Source organism: Scaptodrosophila lebanonensis, unplaced genomic scaffold, assembly GCF_003285725.1.
Source record: "Scaptodrosophila lebanonensis strain 11010-0011.00,11010-0021.00 unplaced genomic scaffold, SlebRS2 tig00000098-arrow-pilon, whole genome shotgun sequence".
Classification (NCBI taxonomy): domain Eukaryota; kingdom Metazoa; phylum Arthropoda; class Insecta; order Diptera; family Drosophilidae; genus Scaptodrosophila; species Scaptodrosophila lebanonensis.
The window spans coordinates 3,001,574-3,027,551 of NW_022060568.1; the positions used below are offsets into that span (position 1 = coordinate 3,001,574).

Here is a 25,978-nt window from a genome sequence, read left to right on the forward strand (position 1 = left end):
GGTCATCTCCATCTTTGAAAACTATTATGCGTGAGTGCTTATGTGTGTATTAATGTATGTGTTATGTATTCGTATGCGTAACCTTAATGATCTCATTCTGTATCTGAATCTGAGTTAAAATGTTGCTCTTATTCGTATGGGTGAGTACGAGTAATATTGTATCCTATTGTACGATTATGTGTGCCTGTGTGAGAGTATGGTGTGTGTGGAGAGTTGGTTGGTTGGTTGGCTGGCCAGTCAGATAGAAAACAGAAAATATTAAATTTGAGTTCGTTTTTGGTTTGGTTTGGTTTTGTATATACTTGTATATGTGTATGTGTGTGTGTGTGTGGGTGTGGGGAGGATGCTGGAATGTTCGGATGATATAAATTCGGTTTAGTTTGCAGTTTGAATAGGCATTGCTATTGCTGTAGCTGTACGGAGGATCGTTAACGAGAAATGAAAATAAAACAAAAATGAACTATGATGTGGCATACAAAAATATAAATAAATACAAATAATAATCATAAGCATTTTTACACATGTAAAGAAACTGATTGGTGAACAGAATTGTCCATGTAAGAGTGGTTGTGGTGGTGGTGGTGGTAGTGGTGCGATTGTGGGAGTGTAGAGGCGTGCACGGGTGTGTGAGCATTGACTACAATGCAGAAATGGCAATACAAAATTTTCTTTTTGTTCAAGAGTAGTTTTACAGTTAGTGTTTATATATAATGCACAATACTCTTTTCTGACCAATTTCAGAGCCAGGCTTAAAATACACCTCAATGATCTGGTCATTATCATCATCTTCATCATCTCTACTTGCTGCTTTTACATACTATATGTATGTATGTGTGTTGCAGTAAAATTATGTATATGAATAATACATATGCATGCATGCATGTGTCTGTAGTATGTAAATATAAATTTGTCATTTTCATTCTTCTTCATTTTCTTTATCTTGTTGCTGTTGTTGTTGTAATGGAGCATATGTATTCCTATGCATCAATAATTTATAAATGTATCTTTTTGCTCCGTTTCTTCTTATTTTTCATTTCTTTTTTTTTATTAAATGTACAATCGTTATAACGTTTCACCTAATTTTTGTTTATATATATATATATATGTATATATTTGTTTATATATACACACACATATATAAAAATGTAAATGTATAATACAACTGTATAAATGTATTTATATATATGCATAATGGGTGGCTACTCAATTGGATCTGATAAATTTTGCGTATTCAAAAATTTCACCCTAAAATTCCATAATACTGGTATACAAGTAGGTAGTATATTCATTTCACTTATTTAGATTGGTTATACAATTAGTAATATATATATATTTTTATATAAAAAAAACTAACAAGACTCATAAATTATTTGTGGTTGTGTGAGTGAGTTTGTGTTTGTGTGTATGTATGTAGAACCATTGTCTTTTAATAATGGCTACAAAACCTAATTCAATAAAAATGTCATTTATCGCAACCAATTGTTTAGTCACCCACTATTAACACATATTATGTACATAAATATAGGTCTAGTTTTTTCCCATTTTGAAGAAACAACATCCATATACTGCTTGGTTCATTTACAAAATTAAAAAACAAAACAAAAACAAAAAAGCATAAGAACATAAAACTTACAGTTGAGTTCTTTGAATTTCACCTTTCCCATATTCGAAATACTTAATGCGAATGTAAATGCATACATCTGTGCCTATATCTAAGCCTATGCCATTGTGGATGCCTATGCATCATCATCATCATCATTATCATCATCTATGTAAAACATACATACATTGGTTTCGTTCAATTTAACATTTAGGTTTCTCATTACATTTCATTTCATCTGTTCATCGTTTACCATTTGGATCACTTACTTGCTAATTTCCTACTCGTGTTCTATATAAACGTATGCTAATATTTATAATTTCAGTCAAAGGTGTCATCGCACAAAGTCAAATGTACGAAGAGTGTGTTCTTTTTATTTATGTGTGATTTGTGAAAATGGTGGGTGGGGAGGGGCTGTGGTTTGGGGAGTATGGGGAGGGGGATACAAACACTATGGTGGCAAGTGAGTGGCACGTGTTTATGTTTTTCATTTCCATTTCTTTTTTCATTTCATTTTTTTTTGTTTTGGTTTTTTGTGCACTTCGGTTGGGAATTTGGAGCTGAAACGCTTAACGATTAATTTAGTCATTGCCACATAATTGCGAGTATTTTGGAATTTATTGCATTGCTTGCTTGCTGCTTTCGTTAGCAAAAATGTCAAAAGTATTTCACATGAATGTCATGTTATTAGTCAAATGAAAGCCGCAAATGTTATGATGCTTACGGTCTGTCGTTGGAGGGTTTGTATTTTTAACGGACTAAAACTTGCAGACGGGACAGATAAGAGATACGTATGTATATACATATGAATGTATGTATGTATATACATATGCATGTAGTGTGGTCATTATTTTAACAATCTCTGTCACAGATGCCAAACTGAAGCGTCCAGACGGGAGAAGTGTGAAAAACTGTGCCAACTGCGTTCATATAGATTCAGATTCTGCTGGAAGCTGCTACGAGGCTTATATTATCTAATTTCACTGAGGCCATCAAAAATGATGCTCTCTCTCTCTCTCTCTTTCGTTTTCTCTGTGTGTTTCTTGGACCTGCTTTTGCTGGCTGTCCTTATTGACTTAAGAGCTATGAGTTACAACTAGATCGCTACAAACTATGTTTCAATGCGCTTTAAATTTTCATTTGTTTACTTATTAATTCTATTTCACCTTTCTCCTTCTTTTCTACTATCTTTTGTATTCGATTTCTTTTTTATTGAAAAAATGCATAAATAAATTGAAGGGTCTTCAACCCTTCCGCCACTTCCTCTTCTCTCTCCTTTTTCTCCTCCTTCTCATTTGCTTCACGCGTTAATAATTTTCTTCTGCTCCGCCGCTTTCATCTCCTCTTTCTGTTTCTCATTCTTCTCCTTCCTCATCCTTTTTCTCCATCGAAATTATTATCTAGTTGCCAATGAATTGTGTGTGTCTGTGTTTGTGTGAGTGTGTGTAGGGCCGTCGAGAGGAAATACGGACCCGGGACTTTGAACATAACGGGCCCATATATTTACATATGTAAACAAAATGAAATACTAAAAATGTTCTAATGTTCAGAATTTTCGGGCCCCCATTTTCCCTATCCCTCTCGACGAGCGTAGATGTGTGTGTGTGTGTGTATGTGTGTGAGCCTAATTGAATGGCCTGCAGCTGAAGGAAGGCAGCAGTCCATGCCGGCCAGTTCACCGTTTGGCACAGGCAGTTGTTTTCTTTCTATCGGGTGCTTTACTCCATGTTGCCACGAAAAGGCCGAGCAGGTAATGAAATGTGACAACCATGATCATGGCGAGACGCTCCAATGCATGCAGACTGGCGCCGAATCGTCGCGGAGAGAGTTGGGCGAGCTGCGTTCCAGCGCTAACCAAATGGGGCAGGATGTTGATGGCAGATATCGTTGACAATGGCAGCCAGATCCAGAGACAGGCGTTGATTCCTTTCGTTGATAGCGGTGCTCCGCTGTTATAGGTAAGTTCCTCGTTTTTGACAACTTCGTTTTGGTGTTGGTCATCTATAATGATTTATATATTGAATTAATCGGATTACATATTGAATTTTCCCCATCTAGGCGTTCAAAAGGCCAACGGCCAAGTGAATGCCCAACCACTATATAAGACATTCCATGGATGCCATGCTAAGAAGTGATCGTACATAGGAAGCTGGTTTGGCAATTGGGCTTGGGCGCACCGTGGACTTTGGCGGATTTGGAATTGGCTTACATAATGAGGCTTGCGGCACGTTTCAGCGCAACACGAACGACTATGGGTATAAAATCGAGGGCTGGATCATTAAGGTTTAGCAAACATATCTATGTATAGTATATCTCTCAAGTGCTTACGGGAACGCGTTCAAGGAGCAAACAATGCGATTATTTACTTCGTTGCGTGATTTTTGTGCAGGCATTAAGGCATTGGTTGGACAAGACAGCATTATATATATATATATATATATATATATATATATATATATATATAGGCGCTTGTCTAACTTTGTTCAGTACGTTTGTGAATTTGTTAGTAATATATTTTTACTTATTTTCGATGTGGCGCTCGTGCATGATAATGATTGTGAAGGATCTAGAGATGAGCAATTTATTGAAATGTTTTTATTCCCAGCACTTAAGGGGACCTTAAGGGTGTAGAGTACAAAAGATCTTGTTATGGAAGTACGGAAAAAGTTATCGTCAGTCTGTCTGTCTATATAAGTCCATTCGCTTTTTAAAGGGGCCGCGATATGAGAATCGCAGAGGAGAACATTATAAGCTCTAAAAAGACGTCTTGCGTGAGGAATTTTTGAATTACGTTATCATGCCCAAAGATAATACAAAGTTGACTTGGATCAATATACGTAAAAGCGTCAAATTAAAATGTTTAAAAATTGGAAAAATTGTGTCCTATAAGGAACGCGATATATGAATGGATATATTGGCAATATTATATCTTATTTGTCTGATTATCTTATGGCTAATGGCTCGTCGTGGTCAGATTGCTGAAGAATTTAAAAATCACATTGTCGCTCATCTCTAGAATATGATAATGAATGGTTTTCTGTGTTGATGGATGGGCGTGGACATAATTTCCAGTCTGGGTGTTGGGTACTGGGATTTGGATTGCTTTTTTAATGATGAGTACTGGACCGGGGGTTGTCGGGTAATGAATTTTAGAGTTTCTACTTACTTTTCGTCTTATCATTACCAAGAGCTGGCGGACTGTGGGACGGTGGTGTGTAAATGCTAGCATTTTTATGTCTGTCTGAGGTGGTGGTGTTAATTTTGACATTGGTGTGTATCGGATGGAACTGTTTGTTATTATTAGTAGTAGATATGCTGGTGGTAATTGTTGTGTTAGCGCCCGTGCCCGCTATTGGGTTAATGCCCCACGCCGGCCAGTTCACGGTGCTCTGTACAATGTTACTGTGATTTGTGTCAATAACCGGTGGCAGATAATGAACACCACCATTGCCAATATTGATCGGAAAGGCGCTATTGGCGCTACTGCCGTTGCTGCTATCGCCTGTGCCTGTGCCTGAGCCGAAACCAACTTCTTGGATGTACTGATCACCATCATGTGTGTGTTCTGTAAATATGTCCTTACCATTGCCGTTGCCCTTATGCGGTGGATTATTCTGTTGCGTTGGCACATTGTTAATACGGATACCCGTTTGTATGTGATGATGGCTCGGATATTGCGCAATGTTGACGCCGCCACGTCCAGGTGGCAGCATATTGATGCTACCATGGCCGGGCGGAAACATAATCCCGCCACCGCCTCCCATGCCACCCATTCCGACGCCTTGATTGTGCCTTCCGTTGGGCTCTGAGCCAGCGCCAATATTATTGCCCATCATGTTCGGCTGTATGGGTATACGATTGAACTGATCAATGTTGGTATTGATCGACGTGCCAACGCCATTGATTGGCTTCAACTGTACGCCGCCACCGGCGCCCTGTATGGAGCCGCCGCCTGGTATGAGACCCGTGTTTACACCGCTGATGCCAATCGTGTTCACTGCGCCCATATGATGGCCATGCCCATGGTTCGCATTGTTCGCCGAATTCATATCAAAATTGACGGCTGAATTGTCCACGACACCATTGCCGGACGCACTGGAACCCCCATCGGCCCCGCCTATGCCGCCAGCGGCTATTGCTGTCGTAGCCGGCGTCGTTTTGTTTTTCTCCTCGGGCGCACAACAAACTTTGAACACAACTTTCATATTATTCGTTGAACAGCGGCCGCCAATGCGCCGATACAAGTCGTCCTTCGATGAAGTCGCTGCATACACAATGTATAGATATAGTTTAGTTTAGGATAATCGATCTAATTTCAGAATTACTCACAAATGAAGTAGTAGTCATTTCCAGGTAGGAACTCCAAACCACCTGGCTGCGGTGTAAATGGCCGGAAAGTTATTGTAAAAAACATTAATTTCTGAGGTTTATCACATATAGCTATTACTCGCGGGTCCGCGTTCGTAATACGACATGTCTCGTACTCCACTTTGGACACGTTGTATATTATGTACTTCTCTGTCTCGTTCTCGAATGTGCCTGGCTCGTATACTGGACATATTATGTGCACCTGATCGAATTCAAAGGCAAGATTCCCTTTATTTACGTCGATAATGTGATCAGTGTTATCAATACGGAATCTGAAAGTGAAAACAAATACCTTTATGAATTAGTAAAGTTCGATTTGATTTTCATTTTTCATTTCACTACGATTACTAATTGTATCGGAATCAATCGAAGGATGTCCCTAAAGGCGCACGTAATAAGAGAAGGGCTACAGCTTGGCAGAAAGTTTTGACTTATTGGGAAAAGATCCAGGCCAGAGTTAAATTTGTAAAAAAAAAATGATTCTTCACATATTTGGAGAGAGCGTTTTCTGCTTACTGCAGAAACACATTAACACATTTTCAAACTGTTACAAAAAAAAGGATGGATGCGTTACAAGAGTTATTTTGTTAAAACGCTCATAATTTGTAAAACATGGAGCGAATTTAAAATAAACACAAGGAATCCAAGTAAAAGTCCAAAAAATTCTTTGCAATATTGTTTATTATAGTTCTTTACGTTTAAATTTCGTTGAAATGTTTGGTTTTACTAAGATAAAATCTCAATGCGGAGAATACTTTATTCAAAACAAATACAAGTTCTTGATCTAGAAATTTGTGTGCCACACTCTATATATTAGCACGTGACCACCTTTCTGAACTATGTATGTAGTTGCAGTCGAAGGTAAGACTTGCAGGGAAATGGCTAGAGCCTTAAATTTCTGTTTGAGAAAGTTTAGTCTTGTGTTTTTTCCGCAATTATAAAATCGCACGTATGCGTCTTTAGTTGCCGCTATACCTGAAAGGCATATGCAGTATTTATGTATATATGTACTTTATATATATAATATACATATGTATATGTAGAGAGAGAAGTAAACGGAACGCAGAAATACATTTGCACGTTTCGGTCTCGTCGCTTTATACACTTGGGTGGGCATATTGACGGTGTATTATAACTGCCTCCCCCTTTTTGGCTTCGACCTAGCTAGCTGTGGCGGTCTTGGTCTGCTTCTTCTGATCCTTTGCTTCTTTGCTTTTATTTATTTATTTATTTTTGCCAATGTGGGGCCAAAGGCCGCCCGGTGGTTGTTGCGTTGCGGCAAATGGGTGGTTAAGGGCGGTGAGGGGTTGGCGAAGACGGGGACGTGCGTCGTTCAGCGTTCGTCAAGGCATGTCCCAAGTCCCACAAAATGCAGAACGCACCGTTGAGTTACACAGCCTGGAAACGGGCGGGCCTGCCAGGGTACTGGTACTGGTTCGGGCTCGAGCTTGGGTTTACAAAGCGAAAGTGCACTGTGTGTTCCCGTGTTCCCATGTTCCCAGCTCCCCGATGTTTCGCACGACGCACGCACTTACGTCTGCTCACCGCCTTACTTACATACTATACATACGTCTGTTTCCTTGGTTGCCTTATGCCTGTTGTTCTCCTTTGTTTTTTCTTCGCATATATAATTTTTTTATTTTGTGGTGCTTTGTAAATCAAAAATCACCCCCTAATGATGAGGTACGCATATTTTACATGTTCTCTCTAGCGACAACTCCACAGCGACCGACCAACCGACCGCCCGCCCGCCCGTCCGACCCCCTGCTGCCTGCTTGACTGCCTGACGGCCTTTCTGGCTGACACACACATCAATATGAGTGTCCGTGCCCACGACTAGAGTTACATGCGAGCAAAACATTCGCAGTGGCTTCTACACTGATAAAAATGGACGCGACTTCAAATTTCGCTCTGTTATAAATCAGATGGAGTCTCTACTTTTGTCAACAAGTTTAATTACAATTATATTATAAAGATTTAACCTTATTTAGCATATCGAACAGATCTGGCTGTAAGTGTATATGTAGATCACATTTGAAAAATTATACATATATAGCATATCATTTGAAAAGGGTTTAACAATATATATTGTTTAAACTTGATCATGACCTGGTATTGTTGTACTCATTTTAACAAAGAGTTGTTATTGTATTAACTGGCATGCTTAAAAAATTCATAAAAATACATTAAAAGTGCAGAGGGAACTAAAATATATACATAAAATGTATTTAACCACTTGTCGCTGTTTCGTTTTCTCATATAGAGATGTCGATATGACATACCGGAAATTCTAGAAGAATAATATATATTTTATTTGAAAATAATTACTATTTTTTAAGAGAAGCTCATTCATTTCGGACACTATTTTTTTTGTTGAGTGTAAGTATAGCATCCACCTCACCTCACCCCACCACACCTCATCAAGTCAGGCACCTCACCTCAGCTTATACCTCAACTCAACTTTTTTTTACCCACCCCCACACTGACGCTCTCAAACAAAAACCCAACAACAGCAATAACAAGAAGAACGTTACCGGCGACGACGACGACGGCGATGACGACGACGGCGATGACGACGAGTACGAGTCGCACGCACTCACCTCGTCGCTTGCGTAAAAGACGCTGAGGGATTCTTCTAGCCTGTTGTGTCCTGGGCTGGGGCGAGCACTAGGTGGCCTTGCCTGCCAACCAGCCAGCCTGCCACGAGGGTGGACATACATGCACATGCATATGCATACTCGTTCGTATGTACATACATACATACGTATGTAGCTTGCAAGTCTATGTCTGAGTGTGTGCGTGCGTCTGTGTGTTTGTGCGCCACTTAAGTGCGTTGCATTGCGTATCGTTGCATTGCGTCGACGTCTCTCCTCTGCTACCAATTTTTTTTTTGCCACTGCTCCCGTTATTGTCGTTGTTGTTGTTGTAATTTACTGACGAAGGAAGTCGACTGTTAGCTGAGACTTGGATCGCAAGCAGCGGGTTTTTTTCTTGTTTTTTATTTTTTTGCTGAAAGCCTTTTGGATCATCGAAATGGAAGCGTTTCTCGAACTCCTTATGTTCAGTCAGAGTCCTGTTTCTGCTCCTGTTGCTAGGCTCAGGGAATTTGCGTCAGAGCATTGCCCAGAACCGAACTGACGATGGGACGACAACCACGACTACGTGTTTTTTCTGCCGCATGTAATTGCATATATCGTGTGCATCTGTCTATATACAAACACACACACACACACTCACAAAAACTCACACACACTCTGGTATGCAACGTGGGCAGAGGGGTTGGAGGTAAACTGCTGCATTTTTAATCTGTATGTGTCCTCAAATGCTTTGGCATATCCAACGCCTCCGCACAGCCTGCCCATGTGTGTGTCATAGCATGTGTGTGTGCGTGTGTGTGTGTTCATCGCGTTAAAAATTAAAAATCGAATTGGGGTAATGATATGCACGGTCCGTTCACTGTACGAACTGTCGCCTATAGCCCATGTTGATAGACTCACAAACACAAACACCAAAACACAAACACACACATACATGTATAGTACACACACGCACATCAACACTAATACTAACACTAAAAGACTGGCATATGCATGAGTACATCAAAATCTATGGGGGAACTAGGCGCAAATATGGGTTAGGTCATGTCTGGCTTGTCTGGCGCAACGCCCTCGCATTGGTGTGGAAATCCGTAAACAAATCTAACGGACAAACTTATTTGCTTTCAGTTGGAAACCTTTCTAAACTAAACAATCTACATATGTATATATGTACATATAATCAATCAAATTCAAATCAACTTATTTATCTGTCTAGCCAAGATCTGCGTTTTTCCCCCACTTTGAATTAGTCCCAATGTGTACTACAACATTGGGATTATAGAAAATACTTGTATATCAGTCAATGCCCAAGCTTTCGGTCATTCCATGACCGTGTTTTGAATTCAACTTTCCCATTCATTTTAGTTTCAAGAAGACATGCAACTTCATTATCATAACGAAACTGAAGGATTACTATGAACATTGCGAAAGAATCAGCAAACGTCTAAGCAATTCCATATCTGAACTATTCAGTTGATTACAGTTATAATAGCTATTATAAAGTTGTGCTTAGTACTAAGTTATGCGCCCATTTATCTTTCTGAGCGTTGATCTAATCTAGCGTATCATAATTATAGATGAAATAGTTTAATAGGATACTCACATGCTATTCGATGTGTTCCAGTGCATATAAAAGGTTTTGGCGCAGTTGGACATGGTCGAGAGTAGCACCGTTTCGATGCAGATCAGCGTGAGCAGCGTGACAAAGGATGTGGCGCCCAGTGTGGGCAGGGGAAAGAATTTTGTGCGACGCACCGAGGATGAGGATGATGAAAGGCATCGCTTGCTCTTTGTGCTTTTTCTATTTATTATTTGTTTTTGCAGGTCGGTCCTTATCGTTGTTGATGTTTCTGTTTCTGTTGTTGATGACAATGTTGTTTGTGATGTTGTTATTGGCGATGAAGCTGCTGTTGTGATCGGCGGCATTGGGGACTGCGTGTTGTTATTGTTATTATTGTTGTTGGGATTCAGGGATGCTATTTGTTGTAGAACGGCAGCAAGTGTTGGTGGCATGGCAATGGACGCAAGGAGATTTTTGCTATTGTTGTTAGTGTTGCTGTGGTTGCTTTTGCTTTTAGATTTTCGATGCATTGCCGTCGTTGGTTGATTTCGATTTCGAACTTTTGGCATACTTTCGTTAGTCGGTGGAGTTGTTGTTGTTATTAAAGATGTTAAAGAAGATGCTGCTGCAACTGCTGCCTTAATGCCTGTATCCTGTCGCCATTGGTGGTGGTGCTGTTGTTGCTCCTGTTGTAGCTCCAAGCTGGCTAAAGCTCCAGTTGCTCCCCCTGTTGACTTTCTTCTGTTGCACTTTCCAGCATTTGACGCTGGCGAACTTGGTTTATTAGAGCAAACAGCGAAACCAACTATTGCTGAAGCTGTAGCTGGCGGCGACGTCGTCTCTGGCGGTAGTGGTGACCGCGTCGAACGATCCGTGCGTCTACTACGCACCGATTTTAGTTTGCAGGCTGTAGCTGCAGTTGCAACTTCTGCTACTACTGTTGTCCTCGTCCAGGAGGAGGTGGCACTGGAGCCCTGCTGCTGTTGCTTGGGCGATTTGCACGTCCTACTGACTCTTGTCCTTGTCGCCACAAGAGCCATTTTTGTTGCCTTTTGCTTTACTCTATTATCTTAATGCTGTATGAGCTCCCTGTTGCCGCCAATTTTGCTGCCGTTGCTGAGTTTATTGTTGCAATTGCTCCTGTTATTGTTGCATTCACTGCGTCGTTACCTATAGTCGTCTGCCGCACTATTGTGCCAGTTGCCCCAGTTGTTCTTGATGATGAGAAAATCGTTGGTGCGCCTGCTGGCAACATGCCGATGTGTCTGTCTGCAAGGATAACTGGACGTTTATTTGATGTCGTTTCAAAGAAATTCAGTTACACAGCAAAACGATGGAGACGATTCCAAGATGGACACGGACTAGCCGGATGACACGTACGTCAAGGAGAATTGGGAATGTTACACCATTCAACACGTGCGACTATTTCGTACTTTTTTGCTACTTTTTGGGGCTCTCACTAGGATCTAAGTCGGGCCGCTGCTGCTGCCAAATGCCTTGGCGGCGCATTGACCGACTAGTCGTGGACAATTCTCTAGACTAGCTATGCAACCCCCGATGTTGTCGTTAGAGTTTCCCTGTAGACGAGCAGCGCAGGCGCTCTAGAGTCGAGTCGCTCTTGCGCTTCTGCCTTCAAAGTATGCAATTCCTAAGGATATGTACATTGTGCGTTTTACATGCACCAACATAAATGCAAATACACACGCACTCACACACTCACTAATACATATCATTACTGCTGCATCTATACCTGTGACTGCTCAAGCCTAAAGAAAGTCTTGGCTTGTGCACTGGTTAAGGATTAAGGGCAGACTGTTGCAACCACTGGCTTCCCTATGATTAAAAGAAATTTGCTCCTTCATTTTCCCTATAGGCAGCTGGCTGTATGGCCCACTCCTCTATATGTAAATCACAATATGCACCAATCCGGATTAACGGAGCGGACAATGATAATGCGTTCAAGCTATTTGGGCGAACACGGGAAAAGGGGACACCGATAGCAACCGGTGCCGTTCTGGAATCTGAAGAGTTTCTCTTCCCCAAGCACTAACAACACCAAAAAAGGCAATCGTAAGCCACAAATTACATATTTTTTACTGTAACATGCAAAAATATGGGAGCAGGAACCAATTTCAACTTAATACACCTTCTGGTTCCAGTCGAGGACAGGATTTAAAAATTATACACAATATTCACATTTGTGGCGTCGAAAATTTTTCTTCTAGTGTTCGTCTTTTTTATATGTGGGACTTTTTATGGCTTGTTTTGGACAAGGAGCTGGACCAGGACGAATAAATATTGTTGGTTGGCACTTAAATGAGAGCGCACTCGCTCGCTCGCTAGCTCGCTCTCTCTCCCTTCTTGCTCCATCACGTACAAGCGCACTCATATACATAAATACAGCTCGACGATTTTCTGTATACATAGACTCATATACACACACATACACACACATGGCACAATTAGCGAAAAAAAAATGTTTTTTAACAATAAATGATGAACCAAGTTGAGTTAACTGAGTTGAAAATTATGTAGGAAAATGCTAGATGGACCAGCACGATAACTATATTTTAGAATTCGGTGGGTTTTGGGGCATTAAAAAACTGATGTCGCCTTTGTTCAGCTGCGGCCGCAGCAGCAGCGACAGCAGCAGCAGCGCCAGACTTAACACATATAACACGCTCACAGGCTTACACTTTTGGTTTTCAATTACATTTCAATTAATATCAATCACATATTTTCCAAATTGGGTTTTTTGCACATTTATTAGAGCATAGCTATTGTTATTAACTTTTTTCTGCTAGTAAAAAAAAAAAACCAACACGGAGCGCGTCACTGACAGTGTTGCCGTATTAACGCAGCAGACAAATACTGAATGTTATATACAGTATTTTAATATCAAACACACCATTCGGGAAAAATAAGGGACACATTGTCTTCATACGTTTTACTACACTTCCATTTCACATATGTGCTCTCAACACTCAAAGGTATTAAAAATAGTTTCCAAAGCTATTGGTTTGTGCATTCGCTAAGCTCTAATTTTGTAAGCACCTTTAAGTTCAGGAAGCTTTTTTCTGATTCCTGCATCTGCGCAGTCCTCTGATAGGTGGGTGCACCATGATTTGAATTGTCGAGGTTGTTTAATTACATAATTGCTTTATGTAAATATATGTGAAAATATATAAGGAAGTCTACACATAAGCATATAAGTATTTGCACTAATTTCGTAAAATATCGTATTCTCATACTGCAGATGCTTCAGAATATCCGTTCATATGCACATATACAATTTTCGGGCCCCCTAAAAAAATACGTCGCTATTCTGTTATTTTCCCACCCCCGTTTGAAAAACGGGGCGTCGATTAAAGTTCATTATGACAACTTTGCTGAGGTGTAGAGTATGAGAATCGAGGAGGAAGGCGTTCGGTTTTTTTTCAACTAGCCATTTAATTAATTAAATTATCACTACGGCTTAAAACAAACATGTTATGTATGGGAATCGAGCTATAATCTGACACTTATAAGACCTCACAAAACTAATTCTGCATTATTTTCCAAATTATTAAAAAACTTATTATTGGGGGATCCCTTTAATTGTGACAAATGTTTAAGTATTCACTGTGGCCGGTATGGAATTATAACACACGACTAATAAAATGAGCATTCAATTTCATGAGGTTATCAAAAGAATCTTTCAAAGACATATTTTCATGCCAAGTCGTTCCGCTAAGAAGGATATACATACATACGTATAGCACAAGCTCGAAAAGAAAGTTCTATACGATAATAATTTTTTTACAATAACAGTACACTTCACAAATCTTTCTGAAACCTTGAAGAAAGGGGTTCACGAAAAAGACTTCTAATCGAATCGGCGAGAAATATAACTAATGCCAAAATTGTAGGCGAGAGAAAGAGAGAGCCAAAGCATCAATGAATCTTATACAGTGAAAACTCTTATGGCCGGACACTCACGGTCGGCCAATTTTTGTACGCCCAAGGGGAGTGTCCGCTTAAATACTTTATACACCGATCGAAGTTTTTAGAAAAAGTGTCCGCCGAAGAGAGTGACCGGACAAAAGAGGTGTCCGTTGAGGGAGTTTTCACTGTGTACGTGTTTTTAATTTTTGCTCCAGCAGAGTCTTATCGCTGTAGTTGTTCTAATTCAGAGAAATGAAATCTCTAACTAGCCTTAGAATTGCTCTAAAATGTAAAGTAATTATTGGGAGTTCTGGACAATATTGGGGGTCGACCCTGGTTTCATTTGAATGCAATTCCCAAAGCCCAATAACAAATCGTCTTGCTGTGTGGTTAGCTGCTGTTGTTGCTTTTGGGAGGCTCGGCTTGCGAGCTCAGCTCAGTTAAAGCCCTACTCGTACTACGAATTTGATTTCGGCAACCCATTCGGATTCAGCTCTCGCCCATTTGAGTTCGGCTCGGTTTGGAGCTCAGGCCTGAGTCTCTCGCACTCGATCAGTGTTGTTTGGCAGCGACGGACGTGTTTTGGCTTCCATCTACGCTTGCGTCTGGATCTAAGTCTTGGTCTTGGTCTGAGTCGTGTCTCGTCTCGTCTCGTCTCGTCTCGTCGCGTTGCGTTGCGCCGCGTTTTGAATCCGATCGCTAATCTGTGTGCTCGCACTATCGTTAATCCGCTCGTGTCGTTTGAACGCGCCTTGTGGGCTCTTGTTGTTGTTGTGTTATTGTTATTGTGGTTGTTTACCAAATTAGTCTGATATCATATACCCTGAAATACAAATTTAAATAAGTCGCCCTGCCATGCGACAAGGTGAGACAAGAAAATTGTGATTGCTATTTTGTTTCGTTCTTTTTTTTCAAGTATACCAATATGTTTTTTTTTTTTTATGGTGCCATTTATTGTACACACACATACATACAAGTAGTTAGTGAAACAATCTTTACATATCAATGGGGGTGCGGCAGGCATTGATTATGCGCCCGAATGTGCAGAAAAATCCACACACACACACACACACACACATAGAGAGAGAGAGACTTACTACTTAGGAGTACAAGTCAAGATAAAATTGCCTTCGTTCGCCTTCAAAATGTCATTTATTGGTAATCGCAAGAATCTGCTCTTTTGTTATTGCTATCTTGAAAACCCTACATACATACATACATACATACATACATATGTATGTACATACATGTATCCTCTACCCTGTGTGTATGTGTGTGTGTGGGCGCCCATTGTGGAGTCGCGTTTTCATGGTGGCCGCCAAGCTAATTCCTCCCGTAATTGCATGTCAGTTATTCGCTTATATATGGAGTAAACACAATTGAATGCTTTTTATGGCTATCAGTAAGTGACTTAAAATAGATGTCTATCTACACACATACATATATACGTTTAATACTGCCGTACGACAATCGCACAAGTGGAGGAAGTCGAAGAGTTTTCGTTGTCGTTGTCGCGACGTGGGAACAAGAAAATATGCTGGCTGGCATATGTACGAGTATTTAGAAATTCCTGATCTATGTGCTAAGGATGCTAATCCTATGCCTGAATCGCTCAATAAATACAAGTAGAGTGAAAATTCCTAAGGAATCATTGTAGATTATCATGAAATCGGAGCTTCTAGTCTTTCTCTTGTTTCCGAAGCCTACCCTAAAGTTTTAGGTTTGATTCCTCACGCAAACAAGAGCTACAAGTTACCTAAAAGAATTGCCAACAAATTATATTAACGGCCTTAGGTTTAGCATTAGCCATTAGTTTTTAGGCGCCTCATGTCCTCCACTTAAGCAAAAATAACCTTTAGGTATTGGCTTGATTAACATTTTCAAACTAATTGCTTCTTTATTATATGGATTTGATGTTGGATTCTCGCCATTTTAATCTCAGTTTTTGTTTGTTTATTTATTGTAGTGCCTAGGGTCTTAAGCTCAGGCTTGCAGCGCACTAATTATAATCTGATTTAGTCTAATTCGCTGGATTATTATCTATTTTTTTTTTTTTTTTAAATATATCAACCATATTGATTTCATTGCAGTGTCTGGGAAAGATTCAATACTCAATCATTTTCATTCTATACTTATAATTCGTAATTTTAAGACAGCAAGACAAACAGAGAGCCCATTTGGGAATTACAGAAGCATTTGTAGGAGTGCGACAGAAAACTTTTTTTATTTAAGAATCACATCCAAAAACTATATTATGGCCCATAAAGTCCGCCTCCACCATAAATTCGAAAAATATTACGAGCACATGCAAACAGTTTCTAGTTTAATTGAAGATATTGAATACAACCATCTTAAGTATAAGAATTCCAAAAATAAATTCCTCTTGCGTAGCTCCAATAAAATGAAGGAAAATGTAGTTGGTGAACTTTTTGGAGGGAGTGAGTAAAAAATGGACATGCGCAGTCAATCTGTGGCCGGCTATCATCATTCAATAAATTCCACAAATCAGCGATTTACGATTTGGAGTTCTTAGTGCATGCCCAGAGATATTAAAGGGGGCTCGACTTCGAAGCAACTTTTTACAGTGTCTGCTGATTATAATTAACTGTCCATAAAATATTGGAATAAGGCAAAAATAGGTTGCAGTTCATTTGGTATCATCCTTAGATTGATAAAATTTCTTGCGAGTGTATATTAATGTATTCCGTGTGCGAAAAGGCTAGAAATAAAGCAATACTAAACGACCCCAAATGAGAGTTATGAAATATTTAGTATATAGCTTCTGGATGGTGATCTTGAATACTTATAGTGACATGCTTGCCTTACTCGAATATTAACTTTTCTGGAATTAAACAATTCAATTTATCATCAAGAGATAATTTATTGCTTATCGAGATGTGAATTCCTTTAATGAATAAATATATCAATATATTCTCCTATTTTCTAGGTTTTAAAAATATAGAAAACAAGTCAGTCGTTCCTTTACAAGAATCAGTTCAATTGAAATTATTTTGGTGGAAACAGCTCACACTATTTGGATATTCTTGTATAGCAGTTGTGGGGAATTACTGCGAATATTATCAACCAATTCACAAAAAAGCAGACCTCCAGTAAACTTGACTAATGAAATGAAAGGAAAAATTTGCGAAATTTGAAATTCTTCGGCTGGAGTGCCCTCCACCGCTGCTTAGCTGCTTAGCTGGTTAGCGCGAAATGGGTCTGGGGGCAAGGTTCGCTGCCTCCGTTCGATCCATTCGCTCCAATCGATGTTGGGCGCCATAAAGGTATCATATCATCGTCTCAAATGTCAAAGAGTTCTATAGCAACTGTTTATACATACTTATCGAGTATTGGCAAGCGAGCCAGTCTGTTAACCTCTGGAGCCAGTCGAATTTCTGTTTAGTGTTTGTGTTTTTGCTGAGCTCGCCTTTGAAGTTGAGCCGTTGCCCCAGTGTTAAGTTTTTCGTAGTTGGATTGGCGCATTGACTCAATAGAATGCAATCCTCATAAAAGTATACATACATATGTGTATAAGTATAAACATATACATGTGTATAATAAGATATTTATTCGTGTGTGCTTACAAACTGTTTGCGGAATTGCAGTGTCAGTTTGCAAGTTGGATTTATTCTTGAACGTTCAGTTCTTGACTTGAATGCTCTTTTCGCTTTCAGCTGGACGGACAGCATTGGCATTGGTGAGTGCAGCACGTGCCATGACGCTGTAGGAACGGAGGGGAGTGCCGGAATTGTGGGATCTTATCTAATAGCTGTGCAGCGGGCTTGGCAAGCACTTGAGAACATGGATGCGGACGAAAGCCACAGTGAGGCTCAGAGAAGGCGATCCACTCCAGTGGATGCAAATGGCGAGACCAATGAACGCGAACAGCCTCTACAGATCACCTCCATCGATGGCTTCTTCAATCGCAAGCGTGGGCGACCGCCAAAGAACCGTTTCGTCGAGGTCTACAAAAGTGTGAGTAATCATTTGAAATGGGACTTGACTCCTCACTCAACGCTGCTAACAATGTTTAGACTACTGTTAGTATGGGAATTACGCGGTGACCCACTCTGAGACTGCTTGAATGTTGCAAATGGGAAAGTAGAGAGTAGTTTTCATCAGCTTTTAATATTTAAATGCATATTTTATGATCTGTTTATTCATATTAATTCATTATTTTGATGAGGACCCTCGGGCACCTTTTGGGGAATATTTACGTTCGCAACATAAATATAAATATATATTAATATATTTCATATTCAAAACATGAAACGCATTTATTTATAATGTTCAAAAATAAGCATAAATTAACTATTTTCTAATCAAGGCTTTTCACAATTAAGCATACTTAGTCTTGCTTTCAGAAGTTTATTTATTATTTTAAAATTTGTTCAATACATTTTTAATATCATTAATTCCTAATCGTATGCTTCCTAAATATATTTGGCTTATTGATTTTCACTTATTAATTTTAATTTAATGTTCAAGTGTTTTAATGGTTTTCATTTAGTGTAATGATTTTTGAGTTCTTAAATTTATTTTCATCTATTTTTTTCAAAACGTATTTTTAAATATTTGTATGCAAAAAAAAATTGATTTTCATTTGTTTTTAATATTTGCTAATAATTTCATGAATTTATAAAATTATTTTTTTTTTTGTATTTATTTTATTTGTTTATTTATATTATTTTGTGTGTTTTTAAGAATAATTAAAAATGTTTGACCATAAAACGAGAAAACCTTAAGTCCAGCTGGTTTTTTGTCCGTCAAATTTTGTTTGCTCGACTGCCAGATAAAATGCCTTAATCAAATAAATAAAAATTATATGCATGTATATATGAGATAAAACAATTAAAATAGGATGTGGCGTTTCGGAAATATCTGACTTGTTCATAAAAGGTGCATAGAAAGCGTTAAAGGCCGGCAAAATTTTTTAAACTACATATTTCAATTTTGGATGCTTACGATTCTTATCATTTGCTGAAAAACAAATCCTCGAATTTGCTTATAAGGAAGATTATATATGTGTGTACATATATATGCCTTATTGATACTTCCCACCCCTGCCCCCGTCCCTGCTTCTCCACTTCTCCACTTCTCCACATTCCCACTCGCATTCCCCTAAACCCATTGACAGGTGCAGGTCTGCAGTTCCATTCGAATTGACCGCGTTTCTTCAAATTTTAATTCACACACACACACAAATACACAACAACTCTCTTACACACACACACATACATACTTACACACATATCAACACACATGTATTGTACAATGTTTAATTGTTATTTGGAATTTGTGCGCCTATTTGTGCGCAGTGCTGCGTCGGCTTTCAGCCCCGCCTTCGCCCCCCTCCTCCGACCCTGCCCCCACCTTAGCCCCTCATCTACGTCTCCGTCTCCGCTCGGAGCCTAATGTGGCATTTTTATGTGCTGTGTATTGAGTTGAGTCTTCGGATTTGGTTTTTGCCATATTCGTCATATTAATATTGACAACGAGTGTTTCCGCATTTATTTCACTTGTGCCCGTCCGTCCATTCGTCCATCCGTCCGTTCGTCTGTCTGTCTATTCGTCAGTGGCAGTGGCAGTGGCGGTAACGACAACAACGGCAGCAACGACCACCTTTCATCTGTCCGCCCGTCCCCCTCCCTCAATCTTGCCCTGCCCTCCCACCAGCCAGCCAGCCAGCCAGCCAGCCAGCCGAGGGAACTGCGTACGTTTTGTGCTTTTAACTGTCATTTTCATAATTTCTACATTTTTAGCCGAGTTTGTCGCCTCATGCACACGCACAGTACTTTACGTTTGCGTTTGCGTTTACGTTTAGGTTTGGGTTTACGATTACTCTGCCCACGCGTCAGTCTCTCTGCTATCGACATCGACATCGACGCCATCGACGGTGGGGGGCGATGGAGGGGGGCTGTTCATGGACTGACAATACGTACATGGCTGGGCCGGTGAGCTGCGCTATAGAGATGGTGGCGATGGAGGTGGTGGCGATGGAGGTGGTGGTGGTGGTGTTGTTGGTGGTGTGGGCACTGGAGTGTCTGTGTGAATCGAAAAATTTAAATAAATATTTTTCCATTGCCATTTGTGCCATTCTTTTTGGAAATAAACTGAATTCGAGCTCTGAGGCACGGGCCGAACCCGCAACCTGTGCAGGCCCATTCAGTTATATTGGCCATTGAAATGCTCTACGTTTGTTCTTTTCTACAAAAAAATAAAAATAAAAATAGTAATAATAGCAGGAGGAAATGCGGCTCTTGTTGCTTTTATTGGAAATCATTTAAAGGGCATTGTTATAAGCAGAAAAAATATATACACCTAATTCTGTTTTTACACGGAAGTTTGGTTCCAGAAAAAGTCGTGTAGAGAAAGACATTGATAATACGCAAAAATAGGTGATTGGTTCCTTATCTCAAAACCTTTTAAAATCATAGAAAAAGCACGGATTTATATTTATTTTATTAAGTCACATATAAGAATGGTTTCTAGCTGTTTGCCAGCGCTGTGTGTTTTTATTTATTTATTTAATTTTCAAATCGTGTATAAAAAGACCGTGTAAAAACAGAATTACGTGCATTTCTTTAAATTCAAAGCTCACTTAATTAAATATTTATTCTCCAAGAGACCAATGGGATTCAGAATTATCTGAATATTTAGCGAAATATTTAGAAAATAGAAACAAACAGGTAGCTAGAAAATTCGATAAGACTGCAGAAGGATGGAAAAACAAGTTCCTCCATTCAATTATAGCTAGACTCGAGACCACTAACATTCAAGATCTTTTTAATTATTATAATGAACTCTAGAACTCTAGGAAAAAGTAGCCTTTCAACTATTTTCGAAGCAAATATAATCAAAGGTTTAATTATAGTGAAACATATAATATCTATGCAAATATCAAATGAAATTCTTCATTCAATTATAGCTAGACTTAAGAGCACTAACATTGAAGTTCTTTTTTATTATTATTATGGATTATATATCCAGATACCAAAAATATATGAGAACTTAACTATCTTTGAAGCAAATATAATCAAATCATTGTATCGTTATTTGAAATATGGTTTAAGGGCATTTGAATGCAAATACCAAATTAGATTAACCAGAGAGGCCAGACTATCGAGCTTAATATTGTAAAATTAGCGTTAAGATGTATATAAAATATAATATCTAATATATGCCACCAAAATTTGTCTCAAACATGGCACATATATCATAACTGAAACAAATGCTATTCTCATCAAATATCGAAGTATTTATTGGGACTTTTAAAGACAAATATAGGTGACTATTAAATGTGTAGCCTTCTCTATATTTACTTTTAATCTAACGTATAGGGCTGAAATAATGTATTTTAACAGACCTTAAGAACCTTTTCTGGAACAGACTTTTTATGCTGAAAACAAAGACCGTTTTCGTCCTCAAAACGATTTGTCTTGCTTATGACTGTTAAAAACCCTTCTCCAAAATTTAGGGCACAATCATCTTCAAGAAAGAAATTGTTTCTTCATTAAGGGGCCGGCTATTTTTCATGTCGATTTTCTAAATGTTGTTACTCGATTCATGCATTTTTTTGTTTGTCCATATAGGTATGGCTGATAGTTAAAAGCTTTAGCGCACGTATCTGGCCCGATCTAATGTACTTCTAAGTACGAGTTTGAATGCTTTTGTATATAAATATGTATGTATAGTATGTACGAGTATATGTGTGTGTGTGTGTGTGTGTGTGTGTGTGTGTGTGTGCTTGCATGTGTATGGACAGGGAGGGTATTGAAGCGCTGGCATTGTCTATATATGCACTGTGGACGTTTTTCAGAGGTTTCTCTTTTCGCTTTTGTTGTGTATTTTGCTTATTATTTTATTTATTTTTTATTATTGATTTGATGCGTGAACAAAATTTAAATAGTGACATTTTGGGCCAACAATAAACATTAACAGTAATTTCGGAAATAATAAACTGGGTGCGAGCGCGAGTGTTTGTCATAAATCCGAAACTATGACAATTAACAACGGCAACAACAACATGGACAACAACATCAACAACTACAGTAACAACCAAAATATGGGCTGAAGGGAAACATTGCAACGCGTTTGGGCAGCTTAGTGGAAAGGCGGGTGGCAAGCTTGTGTTTCTTGTGGCATTATAATGAGCATGGGAGAGGCGAGCATAATTGTAGTTGGGGTTTCTGGGAAACCGCTTGATGACTCAAAATCTCTCTCTCTCTCTCTCTCTGTTTCCCTATCTCCCTCTCTCCACAGACCCAACAGTCTCCCCAAGCCATATTTACAAGCTTTAAATTGGAAAAGAATGAGTCCGCAGCAATCGCCGCTGCTGCTGCTGCCCCCCTTTCCCATAATGCTGGTGTTGTGACCACAATGGAGAGAAGCAGCCTCTTGGGCACCTCTCATGAGCTCCCACATAGCCGCCGGCTTAGTCGAAAGCGTGGCCCTACAATAGACCAGACAACAGTGAGCGCCGCAGGACGACAACATCAGCGATCCCAGAGGCAACCAACATTGGGCGTTTTGCCTTCATCGCCAGCTGCGGGTGCCGGTTGTGAGCGAAAAAGACGTCCAATGGATTTGTTGTCTGAACAAGACTCGGCACTTCAAGTGAGTAGTCGTAGTTGGGTTAAGCGACTGGAAGTTACTTCTTAAAAGAGAGCGCTGATCCATTCCATTGCATGTGGTAGAATTTGTGACTTACTCCTTTACTTACGGACATCAATTCATATAGTGGAAAGTGCAGGACTTAGTAATTCTAGTCGCTGCCCTCTATGCAAGCATGTTTTAAAGTCAGATTTATTCAAATGCAGCATTCTACGGAGACATTGGTAATGGTACCTGAAGACTCCGAAGCGGTAGCTCCCGCAATGATGCACGCGTCCAGCGAGGTGTACGAAAGAGTATCTGGTGTGTATACACATTTTTTTTTTTTTCAAAAACTGCAACTTGCGTTATTTCTCTCTCTCTCTCTCTCGTTCTGCCTATGCGTGTTTAGTTGTCCGTGCTGCAGGCACTTTCTATCCGGAAAACCTGAGTCCAGCAGCCGAAAGTGTTGCCTCCAGTCCCGAACAGCCTGAGGACTTGAGCATGAAGAACATAGTGCCATCGAAAAGGGAATCTGTCGCAGATACCCAAGCAATTCCAACAACAACCTCTGGGCTCTGCAGTGAGCCCGCGGAGAACCTAAAGCTGCTGCAGTTCAAACACCTATTGAATCTTTATCAGCGTCAAGTTCTCCTGCCTGGCTTCCTACGCACACTGCTGCCTCTGCCGATGCCCCCCATCGCGGCAGACAGTTCAGTCCCCCTCGACATGCGCCTGCTCCTCGAGAGCGCTGTCCAACAGAAACAACTGCTCCTCAATGTGGCCGCAGTGGCTGCCACAGCCACCGCTGCTGCGTCATCTGCCGCCTCACCTTCGGTGGCAGCCACGTCTCAGGAACAACCTCCGCCGATCATAGTTGCACCCCTGGGCGATACGCCCCCCCGGAAACAACTGCGAGGCAATGACATACCCACGGGCTACCTCAAGTTTCGCTTCAACGAGGACTGCCACTTCGAGCGCTGCGGCTATCGCAACCATCAGTCGCACTTCCATTGTAATCGCAAGGACTGCCACTACAGCTTCTGCGACAGGACGCGCTTCATGCAGCACACGGCCCGCCACGAGCGCCTGGACACCCTCATGGGCTCCGACTTCCTTCAGTTTCGCGCCAATATGCAGTGCGGTGTGCCCAACTGTTGCTTCGCCATGCCGATGGACAATGTCCACGGACTGGGTAAGTGGGATGAAAAAAAACCAAAATTGAAAATCAAAAATATCTGAAAAGTCCCCATTAAAACAACGAAGTTATGCGACAGAATCCATATTTTATTTAATGTTTTTGAAACGATCTTATTTCTTATTTATTTCTTATAAAAAATGCGACTATAAGCTATTGTGGAGTTCATGAAATGTTTCCGTTTTATTTGCTAGTGGTCAAGAATATTCTATATCTTCAAAGCATAATGTTTCATGATTTCTTTGACATCTGAACAAGGAATTAAAATTTCTATATTACTAAAATGTTAAACTGTTCGATTCAGCTGATTTATTAGTTTAAGGCCATACATGTGCTTAGCTTAAACAAGACTCTTATTAATCTATAATTTGTGTGTAATTGGTTTGGTTTGGATTCTCAATCCTGTAGGAACTATATGGTCAATCAGGCAAATAGTTTGCACACAGACTTGCCGAATATCAAAATAAATATATATGATTGTATACAAATTTGATTGCTGATTGAAAGAGTAATAAATTCAGGGATTCTTATTTGTAAATTGTCATTAATTCCTATACAGTCGTATACAGTCTTATAGAATCTAAAGATAACCAGATTCGGTATTCTGAACCTCTCATCTCAAACTACTAGCTCTCTGTATAAAATTGAATTGTTTAATCAATCAATTAATTAATTAAAGCAACACCAGATTGGAGACAAAACTATTTGTGCATACAACTAATTCGTGAGCAAATTATTTGCCTATCTGACCATAATTTAAAAAAACAACTATCATTATGATTTCATGAATGTATAGAAACCGGGTAGAGAGAGAGGAATTTTGAGGAACTTGGAGCGATGTATTTTTTGTGTGACAATAATGCTATTTTTTGTTCAATGTACATCGTCTGTTAAAGACTCCAACTAGTTAGAAATGCAGAAATGCTGAAGAAGGGTAGAGAGGGAGGCTAAGAAGCAGCGACTGATTTACTTTAGTATATTACACAAATAAAGATAAATGGGAGAAACTTGCGACTGTGGTGTTTAGTTGCAGACGCTAATTTACTTACGATTCGCTTGTCGTCTTGCAGATGCCGGCACAGCCGCAGCCGGGACGCAGCCTCCGAAGAAGTCCTCACACTTCCATTGCCGTAAATGTGATTATGTGTGCTGTGACAGCAGCAAGGTCGTGGCGCACCGTCGACTTCACAGTCGGATGGAGTATTTACGGTCGGCGGGTTTTCGGAAAATCGCCCGCTACGAGAACTGTGAGAACCAGGCTTGTTCCTATGCACTGAGGCATACGCATTATCATTGTTTATCCTGCGACTGCAGCGTCCTGTCTCGCGCTCAACTCGCCTCGCATAAGCACCGGAGTGGTGGGGTCAGTAATCCGGCAAGTGGCAGTGCCCTGGTCAGTGCTGTGGATGGTCTGCCCAAGCAGCTTACTCTAGGGTCTGGACTGGATCTGGATGCTTAGCAGACACTTGATTGTCAGCCAAAGGCTATGAAACAAACGAAGAGAAATGACTGTAGAGCGATGTGAAGGGATGTGGTTGTGGTTGTGGATGTGGATGTGGATGTGCATGTGAAAGGTTGGGGCAACGAGGGGCTGTAACGGGGCGGGTAGAAAGAATAAAATAATTTTCATAAAACTATATTTATCGCAAACTACATACCTACACTTACACCTACACCTATGTACATACATACATACATAAGGATGTATACGTGTATATGTAATTATTCCTGCTGTTCTCCTGCTTGCTTCGCATCTTTCGCAGAATTACTTTTTCTTGGCCTGTTTGTGTTGCTGTTGCTGTTACTGTTGTTGTTGTTGTTGTTGTTATTATTGTCGCTCTTGCGCGCACACAGCACCTCCCAAGCCACCCACTCAGCTCTAAAAGCTCTGGCCAGCCTGCTCCTTTTTTTTTGGGTCTTTGATGAGGAGGCGGATGCGGACGAGGCCGAACACAATCCAACGAGTGGTCGTTATCTTCGTTCGGACTCCAAGTCGACGTCGACGACGATGTCGGTGTAGGACTCGTAGGAATTCGTTTCGAGCTCGGACTCGGCTTTGAACTCGGACTCGGACGCGGACACGGACACGGACACGGCATAGAATTGTTTCTGTTTTTTCGCCCTGTTGATGATTTTAG

At 40.2% G+C, this 25,978-nt stretch overlaps 2 protein-coding genes across 3 annotated transcripts; one reads left to right on the forward strand and one right to left on the reverse strand.

Moving 5' to 3' along the window:
• Nucleotides 1–1,208: 1,208 nt before the first annotated feature.
• Nucleotides 1,209–12,966, reverse strand: LOC115627888. 2 transcript variants are annotated; one of them, XM_030523774.1, is made up of 5 exons: nt 12,840–12,966; nt 10,169–11,395; nt 5,930–6,240; nt 5,184–5,864; nt 1,209–3,601 (listed from the first exon to the last, which is right to left on the reverse strand). In XM_030523774.1, the coding sequence occupies exons 2-5, from the start codon at nt 11,164–11,166 to the stop codon at nt 3,276–3,278; spliced, it is 2,316 nt and encodes a 771-aa protein (XP_030379634.1). In that variant the 5' UTR covers nt 11,167–11,395; nt 12,840–12,966; the 3' UTR covers nt 1,209–3,275. The 2 variants fall into 2 exon arrangements, with proteins under 2 accessions (XP_030379634.1, XP_030379633.1); XM_030523773.1 differs by having other exon boundaries at nt 12,821–12,944.
• Nucleotides 12,967–14,776: 1,810 nt separating this feature from the next.
• Nucleotides 14,777–25,757, forward strand: LOC115627980. The gene is made up of 6 exons (XM_030523876.1): nt 14,777–14,915; nt 17,725–18,025; nt 22,313–22,666; nt 22,870–22,966; nt 23,055–23,837; nt 24,911–25,757. The coding sequence occupies exons 2-6, from the start codon at nt 17,852–17,854 to the stop codon at nt 25,297–25,299; spliced, it is 1,797 nt and encodes a 598-aa protein (XP_030379736.1). The 5' UTR covers nt 14,777–14,915; nt 17,725–17,851; the 3' UTR covers nt 25,300–25,757.
• The last annotated feature ends 221 nt before the right edge of the window (nt 25,758–25,978 follow it).